Source organism: Alosa alosa, chromosome 20, assembly GCF_017589495.1.
Source record: "Alosa alosa isolate M-15738 ecotype Scorff River chromosome 20, AALO_Geno_1.1, whole genome shotgun sequence".
Taxonomy (NCBI): domain Eukaryota; kingdom Metazoa; phylum Chordata; class Actinopteri; order Clupeiformes; family Clupeidae; genus Alosa; species Alosa alosa.
In genome coordinates, this window is record NC_063208.1 from 8,107,608 (window position 1) to 8,122,802 (window position 15,195).

At 47.5% G+C, this 15,195-nt stretch overlaps 1 protein-coding gene across 1 annotated transcript in view; it reads right to left on the minus strand.

The window, feature by feature from the left end:
* Nucleotides 1–825: 825 nt before the first annotated feature.
* The window catches only part of trim46b (tripartite motif containing 46b), a 25,578-nt gene continuing 11,208 nt past the window's right edge, over nt 826–15,195 (minus strand). The window contains exons 8-14 of the mRNA XM_048230163.1: nt 15,093–15,188; nt 13,885–14,138; nt 10,460–10,581; nt 8,562–8,900; nt 5,966–6,195; nt 5,353–5,420; nt 826–4,515 (exon numbers count right to left, since the gene is read on the minus strand). Coding sequence (XP_048086120.1) covers nt 4,071–4,515; nt 5,353–5,420; nt 5,966–6,195; nt 8,562–8,900; nt 10,460–10,581; nt 13,885–14,138; nt 15,093–15,188 — 1,554 coding nt within the window. The 3' untranslated portion in view covers nt 826–4,070. The remainder of the gene's footprint in view (nt 4,516–5,352; nt 5,421–5,965; nt 6,196–8,561; nt 8,901–10,459; nt 10,582–13,884; nt 14,139–15,092; nt 15,189–15,195) is intronic.

Sequence of the window (15,195 nt, forward strand, 5' to 3'; positions counted from 1 at the left end):
GTGGTGCTTTAAGATCTGGCAACTTTCCCCCTCTGTTCTGGAATTTTTGCTCAGAAAATCTTTTCTTGTGTGCTTTTGCTGTGTGTATGTGTTCTTACTGTGAAACCCAAGCCTAAGCCTATGATCTAAAATCATGATAACCGCCTGATCATAACCTGCACTTTACATAGAAGTTAATCAGTGGCAGAAACCTCACCCTGCTTTGTTGATAACATGCCTTTATGCACGCTTGGTTTTCACCTCACTATCAGTCTATTCAACCCAAGAATGGTTTTGCCTTCTGGGCACATGCACTGTGATTAGAGGGGAGAAATGCCTGTGTATGTGGCAGATGAGATGTGTGCTCTACAGCCTCCTACTGGTAGAGGTGTGCTACTGCAACCAGTGGGCAGGAGGAGGCAGGAATGCTTGTGAAGAGAAATTCAAGGTGATTTTTCTCCCCCGAGTGGAAATGCGAGTTGTATGATCCTTTTGATATCTTTCCCACCGCTGGCACGTCTCAAGGATTTTTAGTGGTTGTTTGTAAAGGTGGACGTACCTCACAAGACGAGTGTTTAGAGATTTGGAGCAACGGCATGGTGAGGTCAGCTCTAATAACTTATCTTGAGAGCGACTAAAAACAAGACTTCGTTCAAAATCTTGTTGGCCTTTATGGCATGAATCACACACAACCATTGACGACAACAGGGAGAGTGATCTCACTCTTACGAATGGAATCCAAGATTTTGTCCTCAAAAACACATCACTCTGTTTAAACTAAAGGAACATATCACACCACATAAAATATAGAATAAAGCACCACGCTTTCTTCCATTTACAGGATTGTTGATTTTTGATTTTTAATCTTTATGTTAGCCAACTCAATTCAATTCAGTTTAAATTTCACAAACGTTCGTTCTGCCTGCAGGTGTGGTGCACGTGAAACTCGGAAAACACTACAGTCTAGAGCCATTCCTTGGAAGCACAGCTTGCCAAATCAAAGTCCGACCAGGAGCCCTCTTCCTGACCGGGCCACTCGCTTGAAACAAAACATCAGAGTAGAAGCAATAGCAGCAACATCAGCCAATGAGAAGCAAGACAATTTTGAGAAAGCAAAAAGGGTAAGCCATTTTCTTACACACACTTTCTCTCTCTCTCTCTCTCTCTCTCTCTCTCTCTCTCTCATTCCCTCACTCACTCAATCACACACACACACACACACATAACATTAGTATATACGTATTGCATTCCATTTTCCATTTCATTGTCCAACACTTAATCAAATACATGTTTTAGGTCTACAGAAAATGAAGCCCACAATTGATGCATTCATGATCCTTATGGTTTGTTCCTCATTTCCTCCACATATTCCATACATTATATTTCCATAGCCACTCACACACACATACTCACACACACACACACACATACACACACAATCAGTCAAACATGCACACATTATGTGCACATGCTACAGTGACATTATAGTGTACGTGAATACAATAATTGCCTTTTGGCATACGTAACGGTGTGTGTGTGTGTGTGTGTGTGTGTGTGTGTGTGTGTGTGTATGTTTATGTGTGTGTGTGTGTGTGTGAGTGAGAGAGAGATCTTGCACGTGTCCCTATAGAACTACGCCTACATTACACCCCTATAGACTTATAACTTTTCCGCTCCGCAGATGTGCTCTGTGATGGTGCAGCTGCGACTGAGGAGGAAGTGCTAAGAATAATACAAACCTGTTAAACGCACCGTTAAAAAAAAACAAGGTCCATCCGGCACGCAGGGCCTGGACCGTGACACAGGAATATGGCTTCAATTCAAAGATGAGTCTCTTTAACACCGTAAACCTCACGAGGTGAGAAATATGGGAGAGACATAAAGTCGGAGATCAGTGGAGATCATTCGCCACTAAAACGAATTGGCAGGTGAACGTTTTCACTACAAAAATTCTTTATATCATGACGTTGACCTCTGAAAAGCATTTTCTTTGCTCCTAGGAAGAATTTCATTCCAAAGTGAAAGGAGACATTTTCAGTGGTTAAGAATATATGCGCCTCTTGGGCCAACATTTCTCAATATTGCTCATAACATTTTCATAAAGCATTACTCTCTTCTCCTCATCGCTCTTGCACTCCCCCATGAATGAAACATTCATCCAAAAGAGTAAGATTTATTGAATGGCATTGCCATCCCTTTTCTGCATCCAAATCAGAGCACATTTGCATGGCCTTAAGGCTGTGTTTGCAGTCATCATATCTACAGACATTTTCCCCTCTTTCTCGGGCAGACAGACGCTAGAAGAAGGATCAAATGGACGCTCTTGAGGACAGGTCTACAAACCTACTCTCCTCTTTCTCGGGCAGGCAGACGCTAAAAGGCCAAAAACAGAGGAGAAGGATCAAATGGATGCTCTCAAGGACAGAGCAGGTGGATCGGATTAGCACAGACTAATAAAGTCTCGTTAGCTAGCTGAAGCATGTAGGTAGGTAGCACGCATCTGATTTCGCTGCCCCCAAAAAAAAAAAAACGGGATCTGTTGGTTTAGTTAGCTTTGATAATGCTGTCTAAATACATTAGAGGGGGTTAGCTTAGCGAACCCCCTCTGGCCAGGCCAAGCCAGCCTAATGAAGGACAGATGCCTCTCACTCAATCTTGTTATCTGATCTCCTACCAGCCTGATACCAGACCCCACGGAGAGAGAGAGAGAGAGAGAGACTCGGAGTGGTCGTGAAATGCGGATAGTCTCTTAAGGGTCTCACACGCACACGTCAATAAATAACCCCTACGTCTCCTCCTCTTTAAACGCTTCACTAGTCTTTATACAAACCGCATCAGAACTCATCCGCTAAGAGAATCACCCTGGGAGGATTTCTAAGACGTAATCTAGAAGGCATCCACGTAAGCCAAACTCAGCTTTCTCCAGCAACATTGCCAAAGCCTTGGTTAGGACGAGAAACCCTTATAAGGACTAGTTCAGCACTACTTCACAAAAGAGTTGTCCAAAAGGACAACCTCTAAAACATAATCTAACTGACATCTACATAAGCCAAGCCATCCCTTTTCAATGATTACTATGTGAAGTTTCACAGGGACTGTACACGTCTTAATAAGGACTTTATGAGCATTTCTTAATGCTTACGATTTACACTTGAATCAGAGCATAACTGGTTTAAACAGCTCTCAGGGCCCAGAAAAGCTCTGAAAAGCTCTACGCTGGCATTGTGTTTCTCATGGGGGTGGTGGAGGAGGGGAGGTGACTGTGCAGAGAGCCCATACCATGGCCCACTGCGCTCCAAAGCCCCCACCATCCCCATCACCACGCCATCCAACCCAACCCACCCCATGCCCTGCCAAACTCTATCAAAGACTCTGTCACTAAATACCCACTGTGTTTGCGAGCTCCCCGCTGACTTGGAATACCCACTTCCACTGACATCTGCATGCCAGATCTCTGGGCAGGCCCTTCGCCTAACATCTTTGGTTGTCATGACAATGGGGGGCTGGGGGATGGAAGGGACGATGCGCGCGCATGTGTGTGTGTGTGTGTGTGTGTGTGTGGAGGGGATGTGGGGGGGTTGCATGGCAACGACTTGAGGGTAACAGTCAGGAGTTGTTGCATCCTGTTTCCGAAAGGCAGTAATAACAGACCAGGACAAACAGACGAATAGACACTGATAGAGTGGGACAGCGGGTACGGAGATCAAGCGCGAGCTAGGGTCTGACCACAACCAGAACAATGAGGAAAGGAACGGTGATTAATTGCAGAAATCAATGATCTTGCATATATCTACAGACACGTATAGCTGTTCTATTAGACACACTAGGGTCAGTGACACTCTAAATATACATAGGTGTCTTGTTTTTTTTTTTTCAGCGAAACGGCTTCAAAGCGGATTAGTACTAGCGACCACGCTAACTTAATAGAAACAACAACAGAGTAAGAAAGTTAGTTACATTATGCATATTTGTTAGAATAGAAATAAAAACCTATAAAGGAACTATAAAAACAAAAGCACTAAGGCTAGGAAGTTTCTCCTGTCGTAACGAAGAATTAGGTAGATAAGTACAGCAAGTTTCGCAAAACAAATTCACTTATTTATCTTGGTGACGCGGGATTGGATGGTGACCCTTCTCACGGGGGTCTGATCCGCGTTGCGATTGGCTACCAGCTCCTGAAGCTGCAGAGCTCCTCCCCCAATGAAGCAGAAGGCCGGGCACACGGGGGCGGAACAGTCCACAGGCCCCTCCCACAGCGGGCGGAGCGAATGGGCGTCGTAGAAGGTGACCCGTCCCTTCTCGAAGTCCAGACACACGCCGAGCCGAGGCGGGAGCGGGTAGGTGGCGCCGGTGGGCGAAGACGGGCCGTTGCTACTAGAGAGGCCGGAGTCGCGGCCGTTGCTCTGGCAACCATGGTGGGCGCTGGTGTTTGGCGGCAGATAGATCTTGCCCATGCCCATGGTGAGGAAGGTGAAGGGAGGAGGGGAGTCCAGCGCGTCCTCTCCTCCGCTGTCGTGCCCGCTGTCTGGGTCATAGCTGCAGGGAGGACACGGGAGTTAGACACACACATGCACAACCAATCCGGACACACCAATAATTATGTAGACACACACACACACACACACACACACACACACACACGCATAATACTTATGGACACTAACACACATGCACAACCAATACAGACACACCAATAATTATGTAGACACACACACACACACACACACACACACACACACAAACACAAACATATGCTCCAAGTCAGCTTTATTGGCCAGGCATTGTTGGTGCGATGCTGCAGCAATTAAACACTGATTACTGTACATAATACATAGATACAGCAAACAAACATCTCTCTCACGCTCTGTCTCTCTCTCTCAGGCGTACACAGACACACACACATAAAATGGATTACAGAATGAAATGCAATAAAAAATATGTTGTACAAACAGTCCAGAGTGTGTGGGATCCAGGGTGCTACACACATGGGACTCATTTATGATTTCAACAGGGTGTTGCCGCATTTTAGTATGTTGTAATCCTGAAATATTTTTCCACTGAAAAATGTTTTATCTGCCATCGTTTCATGCCTGTTTCTTCCCACCCTCATCTCAATCTCTCCTTATCCAACAAATCCAAATGGCTTTGGAATGCACTCTATCCAAAATCTCCTTCCTCCCTCCCTCTCTGTCTCTCTCTCTCGAGCACTCTGTCTCTCCCTCTGTCTCTCTCTCTGTCTCTCCCTCCCCCTTCCTCTCCATTCTTTCCTGCTCTCTACCTCCATCATCCTTGTCTGTCCCTCATTTCATTTCTCTCTTTTTCTCTCTCCCTCTCCTTCCTTCCTTCCACCCCCTCTTTCTCTCCTCTCCTCACCGTGGACTAGCCATCTCCTGGGGTAGGTGGAACCATTCCTGCAGTTTCGACTCCAATCCCACTCCAACCTGCGGAGAGAGAGAGAGAGAGAGAGAGAGAGAGAGAGAGAGAGAGAATGAGTGGATATTTAAGCGATTGAAAGAGTAAGTAACAGAAAGAGCTAAAAGAAGAGGGAGTGCAAGGGAGAGATGGAAATGGACAGACCAACTAGGGTTTTAAACAATCCAAACCAAATATTTTTCCTCTCCATTTTTGGTGTTGTATCAACGCGAACTGCATACCAGCATTACCGACTATTAGGTCCGACTGTAGGGGTTCCTTCACCTAACATTGTATAAGAGCCCATTCTGGCTGAAATGAGAACCATATGGCAGTATATGAAACATATCTGTATTGGAGACCGCAGTGGGGCAGTACCATGCTGCTGTGTGCCAAGACTCTCACATTTCAACATATCTGCAAAAACTGTCAAATGTGCGTATACAAATGTATGTATTAAACCACCCACATCCCTCTAATGACTTCCCCACAATGTTAACATAACACTCCCACAACCCTTTGCATACCACAGTCTACCCCCCCCCACCCCCACCCCTCGTGATGGTGGTCTCACCTTCACCAGGTAGGAGCCAGGCTCCACTGAGCATGCCCAGTAGTGTCGTCCCTGCGTGATGGCCACGTCCCCCACCAGCAGGTCGGCGGTCAGGTGACAGGAAGTGAGGGCACGGTCGGCCGCCTGCAGCAGCGAGAGGCCCGGAATGCTCCGCGCACAGCGCTGCTCCTTGCTCACCACCAGGCGGTCGGCGTGGAGACCCCAGCGAGAGTCCAAGTAGAAGTTCAAGACTGGGAGGGTGGAGGGAGGGTGGAGGGAGGGAGGGGTGGGGAGGTGGGGTCAGGGGGCAGGTAGGAGAAGATGAGAGAGGCGGGGGGTAGGAGGAGGGCGAGGGGGCAGTGGGCAGGGGGCAGGTGGGAGAGGAAGAGGGGGATGAGGGGGCAGTAACAGAGGGCAGGTCCATTGGGGCAGGGACATTATTGCCAAAGAGAAAAAAAAATGGAAGGGAGGATTAGAAGGAGGAGAGGAAAGAAAGGAGGAAGAGGAGGAGGAGGAGGAGGGGTTGGTTCACTAAGGGAACAACAGGGGGCAACAACAACAGGCCTTTTGGAAACAACATGAGAGCACAGGAAAAGGATTGTTCCCACCGTCTAGTGGCGGCAGGTAAACCACAGGAGGAAGTGGAGAGGAGGAGGGGAGCAGCAGGAGGGGCGAGATGCTCCGAGCGCCTGACCACATCTCTGGGATAAGCCTCATCTCCCAACACTAACCTCCATGTCCCTAAAGTATGCGTGTGTGAGAGTACTCAAAAAAGGACTGCACTGAGCCAACCTATTTGTGTTTGCAATTGCATACACACAGTTCGGATAGTGTTGCCTGCTACACAGCAGGGGTTATGTCTTTCTACACATTTTGCTGTCCAATACCATATAGCAGTGTTTCTCAAAGTGTGGTCCAGGGACCACTGGTGGTCCGCAAGCTATCCCAAGTGGTCCGCGAGCAGACGTGGTAAAATATAATATAGATGAGTTGTTTGCAATATTGAACCAACTTGTATGTAAATCCAAACAGTTCCGCAACACTGCCCATGTAAACTACACCAATTTAAATCATATGAATCTTCTGACACAATAAGCAAATTGCAAAGGCAATAAGTTTCAGTGAGTAGGCCTATTGTGTAATATACTGTTGAAGTAGATCAACTGTTTTTGTTTTTTTTTATCTAGGTGGTCCGTGATGTTTTCTCTTTTTTATTATTGGTTAAGTGGTCCATGGTCTGAAAAAGTTTGAGAAACAGTGCTATATAAGCTCCTACTTTTGTACACTGCAGAGCTCTCTTCATGCTGTTCACAGGCCATCTAGAGCTCTCTTTATGCTGTTCACAGGCCACCTAGAGCTCTCTTTATGCTGTTCGCACAGGCCAACTCATGCCTTGGAGAACCTCACAGGGGAGCGTGTTCAACATCATAACACAGTGTGTTAAGAGTGCACACTTTTAATATTGTTTGCACAGACCAACGCAAGACTTGGCCTCAAGGCTCAAGAAGACCGCAGCAGACGATTACATTGCAGCCGTGAATTGTCAACAAATGTAGCCATGAGTAACGTTGCCATATCATGTGCCATGAGTAAATGTAGCCATAAGTGCGCTGGGTGTCAATCACAGGTGCCAGAGGGGCTGATGGGAAATGTAGTAGCAGAGAACAGAGAAGAGAAGAGAGTGAGGACTTAGCTGCAGGAGGTGGAGAGAGGTGGAGAGACCCCCAGAGGAGGAGAGATGAAGTGAGGAACGGCACCCTCGTTCTCTTGGAGAAGAGGCGGAGGAGGACGAGAGAGAGCGCGGGATGGCGGAGAGAGGGATGGGAGAGAGAATGGGAGGAAGAAAGGAGAGAGGAAGAGGAGGAGGAGGTGTGGGAGAGAGTGAGAGGAAGAAAGAAAAGAGGAAAAAGGAGGAGTGGAGAACAGGAAGAGGATGGGTGGAACATGGATGGAAAGGCCTTTGAGCTGATGATGAGTGGAGAGGAAATAAAAGGAGAGAGAGAAAGGGATAGGGATGGGCAGAAAGAGAGAGAGAGAGAGAGAGATGAGTTAGTGATCATGGGTGACTGGCAACATGAGTAGCAGAATGCACATTGATGACCCTAGAGAGAAATAGACTGCAGATATGAATGTGTGTGATGGTGCGAAGAGAGGAGAGAGAAGAGGTTGTATGTGTGTGTGTGTCTGTGAGAGAGAGACAGTCGGGTTGTGTGTGTGTGTGTGTGTGTGTGTGTGTGCGCACATGTGCGCGTGCGTGCATGTGAGTGTATGCACATATGTTTGTGTGCATTCCCATGTGCTTGTATGTGAGTGTATGCACATATGTGTGTTTGTGTGTGTGTGTGTGCACATGCACATGCATGGAGTGTATGCACATGTGTGTGTGTGTGTGTGTGTGCACATGCACATGCATGGAGTGTATGCACATGTGTGTGTGTGTGTGTGTGTGCACATGCATGGAGTGTATGCACATGTGTGTGTGTGTGTGTGTGTGTGTGTGTGTGTGTGTGTGTGTGTGTGTGGTGTGCACATGCATGGAGTGTATGCACATGTGTGTGTGTGTGTGTGTGTGTGTGTGTGTGTGTGTGTGTGTGTGTGTGTGTGTGTGCGTTCTCACCTGGAGCTGGTGGAGTGTGCAGATACACCTCCTCGCTGTACTCCCCATAGCCGGCCTTGTTGCAGCCCCTCACCCTCAGCACATACACGCTGTCCATCTCCAGCCTGTCAATCACCGCACTGTTGCCATTCACCTCCTCCAATCGCTGCCAGCCCCAGCGAGCGGCAGCCAATCCGCCGCGGACACCGCCTCTGACCCCTCCCCCGGGTACCACGCCCCGGCGCCGGTACTCCACGGAGAAGTGCCAGGCAGGACAGGAGTCCTGTGGCAGCCGCCAGCAGAGGAAAAGCTGATCGTAGGCTAGGGTGCGCTGGGTGTCGATCACAGGTGCCAGAGGGGCTGATGGGAAATGAATTTTTTTTGTTACAGAAACGAAAGTACAGAAAATGTTTTGCACACATTTAACAGACACAAATACATGTATAGCAAGCAAACACCTATCCCATGAACTCAGTAGTTGGATCCATTTAGAGGACTTATGCGGCTAATCACGTGTAATCTTATAGCCAAGGTTCCCACTCTAAGTCAAATGTAAAATTCCATGACTTTTCTCTGACTTTCCCTGACAAAAAAACTGAATTTCCATGACTTACTATATAATTAATTGTACAATATACTGACCAATGATTTCAGTGCTGCCGCATAGCGTTCAAGAATCTTTTACTTCTTTAGAACGGGAGATGGATAGATAATTTGGGCTACTCAAGCAAGTAGTACAGCTAATAACCAGATATATTCCAATTTTGTGTGGAAAAATTTGTATTAACGTATTATTTTTGGCAAGTAAATTTAAACTGCTACAACAAAATTCCTTGCTCCAAAAATGATAAAATTCCCTGACTTTCCATGTCTGGAATAGACTTTCCAAAATTCCATGATATTCCAGAAATTCCATGACCCGTGGGAACCCTGTATAGCAATGTCTGCAAGGCTGCTCTACAGGGCAGAGCCAAGTGATTAATCAGTGCCAGTGGAACAGAGTTCTACAGAATGTTCTTCAGTGTTGAGTGTTCTTCTGTGGGAACGGAACCTAGAACCCCGGTCAAATCCAAGCAGCAGCTGACTCTAGATTAGCTGTGGTCCAGGAGGATCTGGCGGATCTGTGTCTGATCAACACCAGTCCTGGTTCCGGGCCCGTTTCAAAAGTCAACTGTTGTGTGAGCTGGTACCAATTAGCGAGAACAAACACAGAGCCGCTCTCTGTAGGGGCTTTTCAGTCTGAGTCGGCCTAATGCCGCTAGATCTCATTCCTGTGTCAGGTCTGTGTGTGAGTCAGGGCCTGTGTCCTGCTCCAGTTCTTTTACTGGCATACAGACAGACAGACAGGGGGCAGAGAGGCAGACAGACAGACAGGCAGATAGAGAGAAAGACAGGTACACAGGCAGATAGACATGCCAGGACAGGAGGAAACAGCTCTGTCATTTGCCCTGCTCCAGCCTGTCTGCTGGCTCACAGACAGACAGACAGACAGAAAGACAAGCAGGCAGACAGACAGGCAGACAAACACATGGACAGGCTGACAGACAGGTAGGCATACAGACAGACAGACAGACAGAAAGACAAGCAGACAGACAAACAGATGGACAGGCTGACAGACAGGTAGGCATACAGACAGACAGACAGACAGAAAGACAAGCAGACAGACAGACAGATGGACAGGCTGACAGACAGGTAGGCATACAGACAGACAGACAGACAGAAAGACAAGCAGACAGACAAACAGATGGACAGGCTGACAGACAGGTAGGCATACAGACAGACAGACAGACAGACAGACAGACAGACAGACAGGCACAAAAAATAAACAGACAGGAAGACACGCAGGTGTATAGGGAGAAGGACAGACAGGGCAGGGCAGGCCAGGACTGTCCAGTCTGGGCAGGCGGAGGCCGGCTCACCCTGGATGAAGCCCAGCTCGGAGAGCAGCTTGAGCTCGCGCGACACGTCCAGCTGGAAGTGGCGGAAGGACGGATCAGCAGCCAGAGAAAAGCACTGCAGGGACTCAATAGACTGGGCCAGCCTGCCAGAGAGAGGGAGAGAGAGAGAGGATGAGAGAGAGAGAGAGAGAGAGGGAGAGAGAGAGAGAGAGAGGATGAGAGAGAGAGAGAGAGGGAGAGAGAGAGAGGGAGGGAGAGGATGAGAGAGAGAGGATGAGAGAGGGAGAGAGAGAGGATGAGAGAGAGAGAGAGAGAGAGAGGGAGGGAGAGAGGAGGGGAGAGAGAGAGAGAGAGGATGAGAGAGAGAGAGGGAGGGAGAAAGAGAGAGAGAGGATGAGAGAGGATGAGAGAGAGAGAGAGAGGATGAGAGAGGAGAGAGAGAGGATGAGAGAGAGGATGAGAGAGAGAGAGAGAGGGAGGGAGAGAGAGAGAGAGAGGGAGAGAGAAAGAGAGAGAGAGAGGGAGGGAGAAAGAGAGAGAGGGAGAGAGAGAAAGGAAGAGAGAAAGAGAGAGGGAGGGAGAGAGAGAGAAAGGGAGAGAGAAAGAGAGAGAAAGGGGGAGGGAGAGAGAGGGAGAAAGAAAGAATGAGTGAGAGAGATGATGGTAGGGAGGAACAGTGGCAGAGAGTGTGATGCAGAAGGAGAGAAAGAGAGGGAGATACATAGAGAGAGGGAGGAGAAAGAGAGAAAGAGAAAGAATGAGAGTGATGATGGTAGCGAGGAACAGAGTGTCAGAGAGTGTGATGCAGAAGGAGAGAAAGAGAGAGAAGAGAGAGATAAAAAAAGAGGCAAAGAGAGTGATAGACAGGAAGGGAGAGAACAACAGTGATCAGGAGGGAGAACATGGAACAAGTGAAAGAAGAGACAGGAAGACAAAAAGGACACGACTGAGTCATACAGACCATCATCAGTCTGTGAGTGCTCATTTGTTTCAATGGAGAGAGAGAGAGAGGGAGGGAGAGAGAGAGAGAGAGAGAGAGAAAGAGGGAGGGAGAATGAATAAGACTCAGACGGAAGGAATGAGAAAAAGAGAGGGAGCAAGAGAGAGAGAGAGATAGGGGAGGGGGAACTGGACAGCTAAGGGAGCTCAGAGAGAGGAGAAGAAAGAGGGTGTGGAAATGAGTCGCTCGGCCGAGGGGAGTGGGAAGCGGAGATAGAGACGCGGTAAACAGATCGATTGACTTGAATGTCAGGGTTCGCCTGTGTGCGCGTGTTCGACAACAGCCCAGCAGAATCGAGCAATACCTCTCATCGCATAACAAATTATACACAACACCCAAAGACTTCCATCGATCTCACCTCTCAACCCTGCTGGCCCCATGACAATTAGCAACACGATCTCATTGTTCCTCTCATGATGGTATCATTTCCAGTGATATATTTCTCTGTCTTGATGGAAAGATTTAATGGCCAGCCAGAGAGCGGAGACCTGCAGTGAAGTATGACATTGTGACGGCCGGCACATCTCTAATTACAGTGGTGCCAGGGCGCCATCTAGTGGTCTCAGGCTGGAATTGTTTTGTTTTTAGTAGATGAGAGGAGAGTTTGAGGAGAATGAGTACTGCAGAGGGATGGAGGGATAAAGAGAGTGAGAGAGAGAGAGAGAGAGAGAAAGGAGAAAGAGAGGCCACAGAGTTTAGCAGATGGATGGAAATTGCATCCGAGCCAAAAAGGCGGAAAAGGGATATGGAAAATGGGAAAATAAAAGTGGACACATTTGGACACGTTTGGCTTTAGGGGATGACAAGTGGAAAGAGAGGGGAAGGGAAATCAAATCATGAGAACACACTCTGGACAGGCCTGCTGCCCCCCAGCGGACTGAGACAGAGGGAGGAAGAGAGAGAGAGAGAGAGGAGGAGGAAGAGAGAGAGAGAGGAGGAAGAGAGAGAGAGAGGAGGAAGAGAGAAAGGAGAAAGAGAGAGAGAGGAAGAAGAAAGAGAGGAGAGAGGAGTGGAGGAAGGGAGATAGAGATGAGAGGAGAAGAGGAAGAAAGAGGAGGAAGAGAGAGAGAGGAGAGGAAGAAGGGAGAGAGAGGAGAGGAAGAAGGGAGAGAGGGGCCATATCTCACATGCAAACCCCAGAGGAGGTGATATTTTTGAGAGCCCCAAAACAGTCGATTTAAGAGTGTTTAAGGCAAAATATACAAACAAACAAACACCCAACCCGCACCCAGCACACACACACACACACACACACACACACATTCAGCACATACACACACACACACACAAACACACATCCAGCACACACACACAATACTGAGTATTGTCAGTAAGACTTGAGAAAAGTCATAGGGCGAAACATTGTTTTTGTATTAAACTATTGGCATATGAGCTGCTATGAGTGTGCGGTCTCCTTCTGTTCATTACATTACGTATCCCGTGACCAGCACCTCAGGAAAACTCCTACTATCGGTGTACGTTCGCTTTCCCTATTCAAAGTGACCTGACAATAAGCATGCCTACGCATCATGCTCTGATGAAGGCAGTAATGTCGAAATGCGTAGGCATGTTTTTAAATAGCCATGTGAGATTATAGGCTTTTAAAACGTATAAACCTCATGAGTGCCTCAAGTTTTCTTTAAAGCATATTTGGAAAGGTTTGTAATTACATTTGGAGAGAGGTGGAGAGAGATGGAGAGAGTGATGGATGGACAAATGAGGAGAGAGAGAATTTGTCGTTCATTTATAACTACAGTATGCGTTTCTTTTCTTCTTTTATGTTTTTGTAAACAGATATTTTATGTGTTTGTATAATTTAAGTTATGTGTTTGCTTTGGCAACACTGCTTCACTGAGTAATGCCAAAAAAGCTCCATTGAAAATGTTCAAAGGAGAGAGAAAGAGAGAGAGAGAGAGAGGAGAGAGAGAGAGCAAAAGTGTGTGTGACACAGAGAGAGCGAGTGAGTGTGTGAGTGATGCTACGTTTACACGCGGCCAGCTATTTTCATAAACGGACATTTTACCCTCTCCGTTTTCAAAAATAACATTGTGCACACCTGTCAGTTTTAAGAAAAGTTTTCCTTTACACTAACCCAGGTATATGCCTTCAAGAGCATGCCAAACCTGTACGTGGCAGTGTAACGAGAAGCTCATGCCCATGTTAGCCAATCAGAATCCCGTAAATATCAACAACAGCAACAAATCACTTCCTCTTTCTCTTTTGAACTGACTAAAAATCTCCGCCTCGTCACATAAATCTCCGTTTGTACCTCTTTAGATGCAAACGAACAAACAGAGTTTTCCCTAAAAAAACGATCAGCAAGGAGTTTTTAAAAACTCAGTTTGCGGGGGGAATAAAACCTCCGTTTGAGTCAAACGCAGAACAACATCATCGGTTGCATTGTTTTCCTTGTTGTCTAAACAGGGCCTGAGTGTGTGGGACAGACCTGTTGTGTGTGTGGCGGGCGGCGTGGACAAAGCAGGACGGGTCGGTCTCCTTGAGCAGCTCCTGGGCGAACGCCAGCAGGCCCGCGTGCTCCAGCAGGCTCCGCCTCTCTGCCACCTGATTGGCCAACGCCTCGCCCCGCCTCTGCCGAGAGGCCTCCAGCGTCTGGGCCAGTCCCGCCTGTCGCTCGGCGATGAGGGCGGTCAGGTCGCGCACACACTGGGCCAGCTGCTCCCTCGCAGACACACTGTTCACCTGGACACACACACACACACACACACACACAAAATTCATACATACGCATATGTATACACAATCACCAACACACGCATGCATATTCACACACACACACACACACGTAAATAAACACATACACACACACACACAGACAGACTTAAATTCACTGACACACACATTTGAATAAGTAAATACATCCTTGTATTCTTGAATTTCCCCTTGAGGATCAATAAAGTATCTATCTATCTATCTACATCCACATCCATGGACATGTAGAAAATTCCAATTCCATGTAGTTTTGTGGAGATTATAGAAACTTAAGGGGTTTATAAATACAATCACAGTGATAAACTTAGGCCCAAGCACAGCAGGCATTTACCTGAACAATACAATACATACATGCATTGCTGCTTATATCATACAAGATGAAGCCATGTCATGTACTGGACAAACGTAATGCATGTCCATAGAAATCAGCTTGCCTGACATGATTTCTTTTATTAATTCTAAGCACTGAGGGGTTACGTCTGGATGTTTATTCTGGGAAAACCACTTCTGCAAGACAGCAGAGGGGACGACAGGAGAGGAGAGGAGAGGAGAAGAGGAGCACACAGAAGCAGAGCAGAGAGGAGAGGAGAGGAGGAGTGGAGAGGAGAGGAGAGGAGAGGAGAGGAGAGGTGAGGAGAGGAGGAGTGGAGCACACAGAAGCAGAGCAGAGAGGAGAGGAGAGGAGAGGAGGAATGGGAGAGGAGAGGAGGTTTGGAAAGGAGAGGAGAGGAGAGGAGGAGTAGAGAGGAAATGAGGAAAGGAAAAGAGGAGAGGAGAGGAGGAATGGAGGGGGTAGCAGAGGAGAGGAGAAGAGAGGACAGAAGAGGAGAAGAGAAGAGTAGAGCAGACAGGAGAGGAGAAGAGAAGAGCAGAGCAGACAGGAGAGGAGGAGTGGAAACAGGATTAAATCTCTGGATGAGTCACCTCTGTCTGAGTGATGACATTCTCCAGCTGGGTGATCTGTGACAACACCGTGTCCTGATTAGACAGCACATAGTTCAGCTCCTTGGTGATCTTGTCCTGTGAC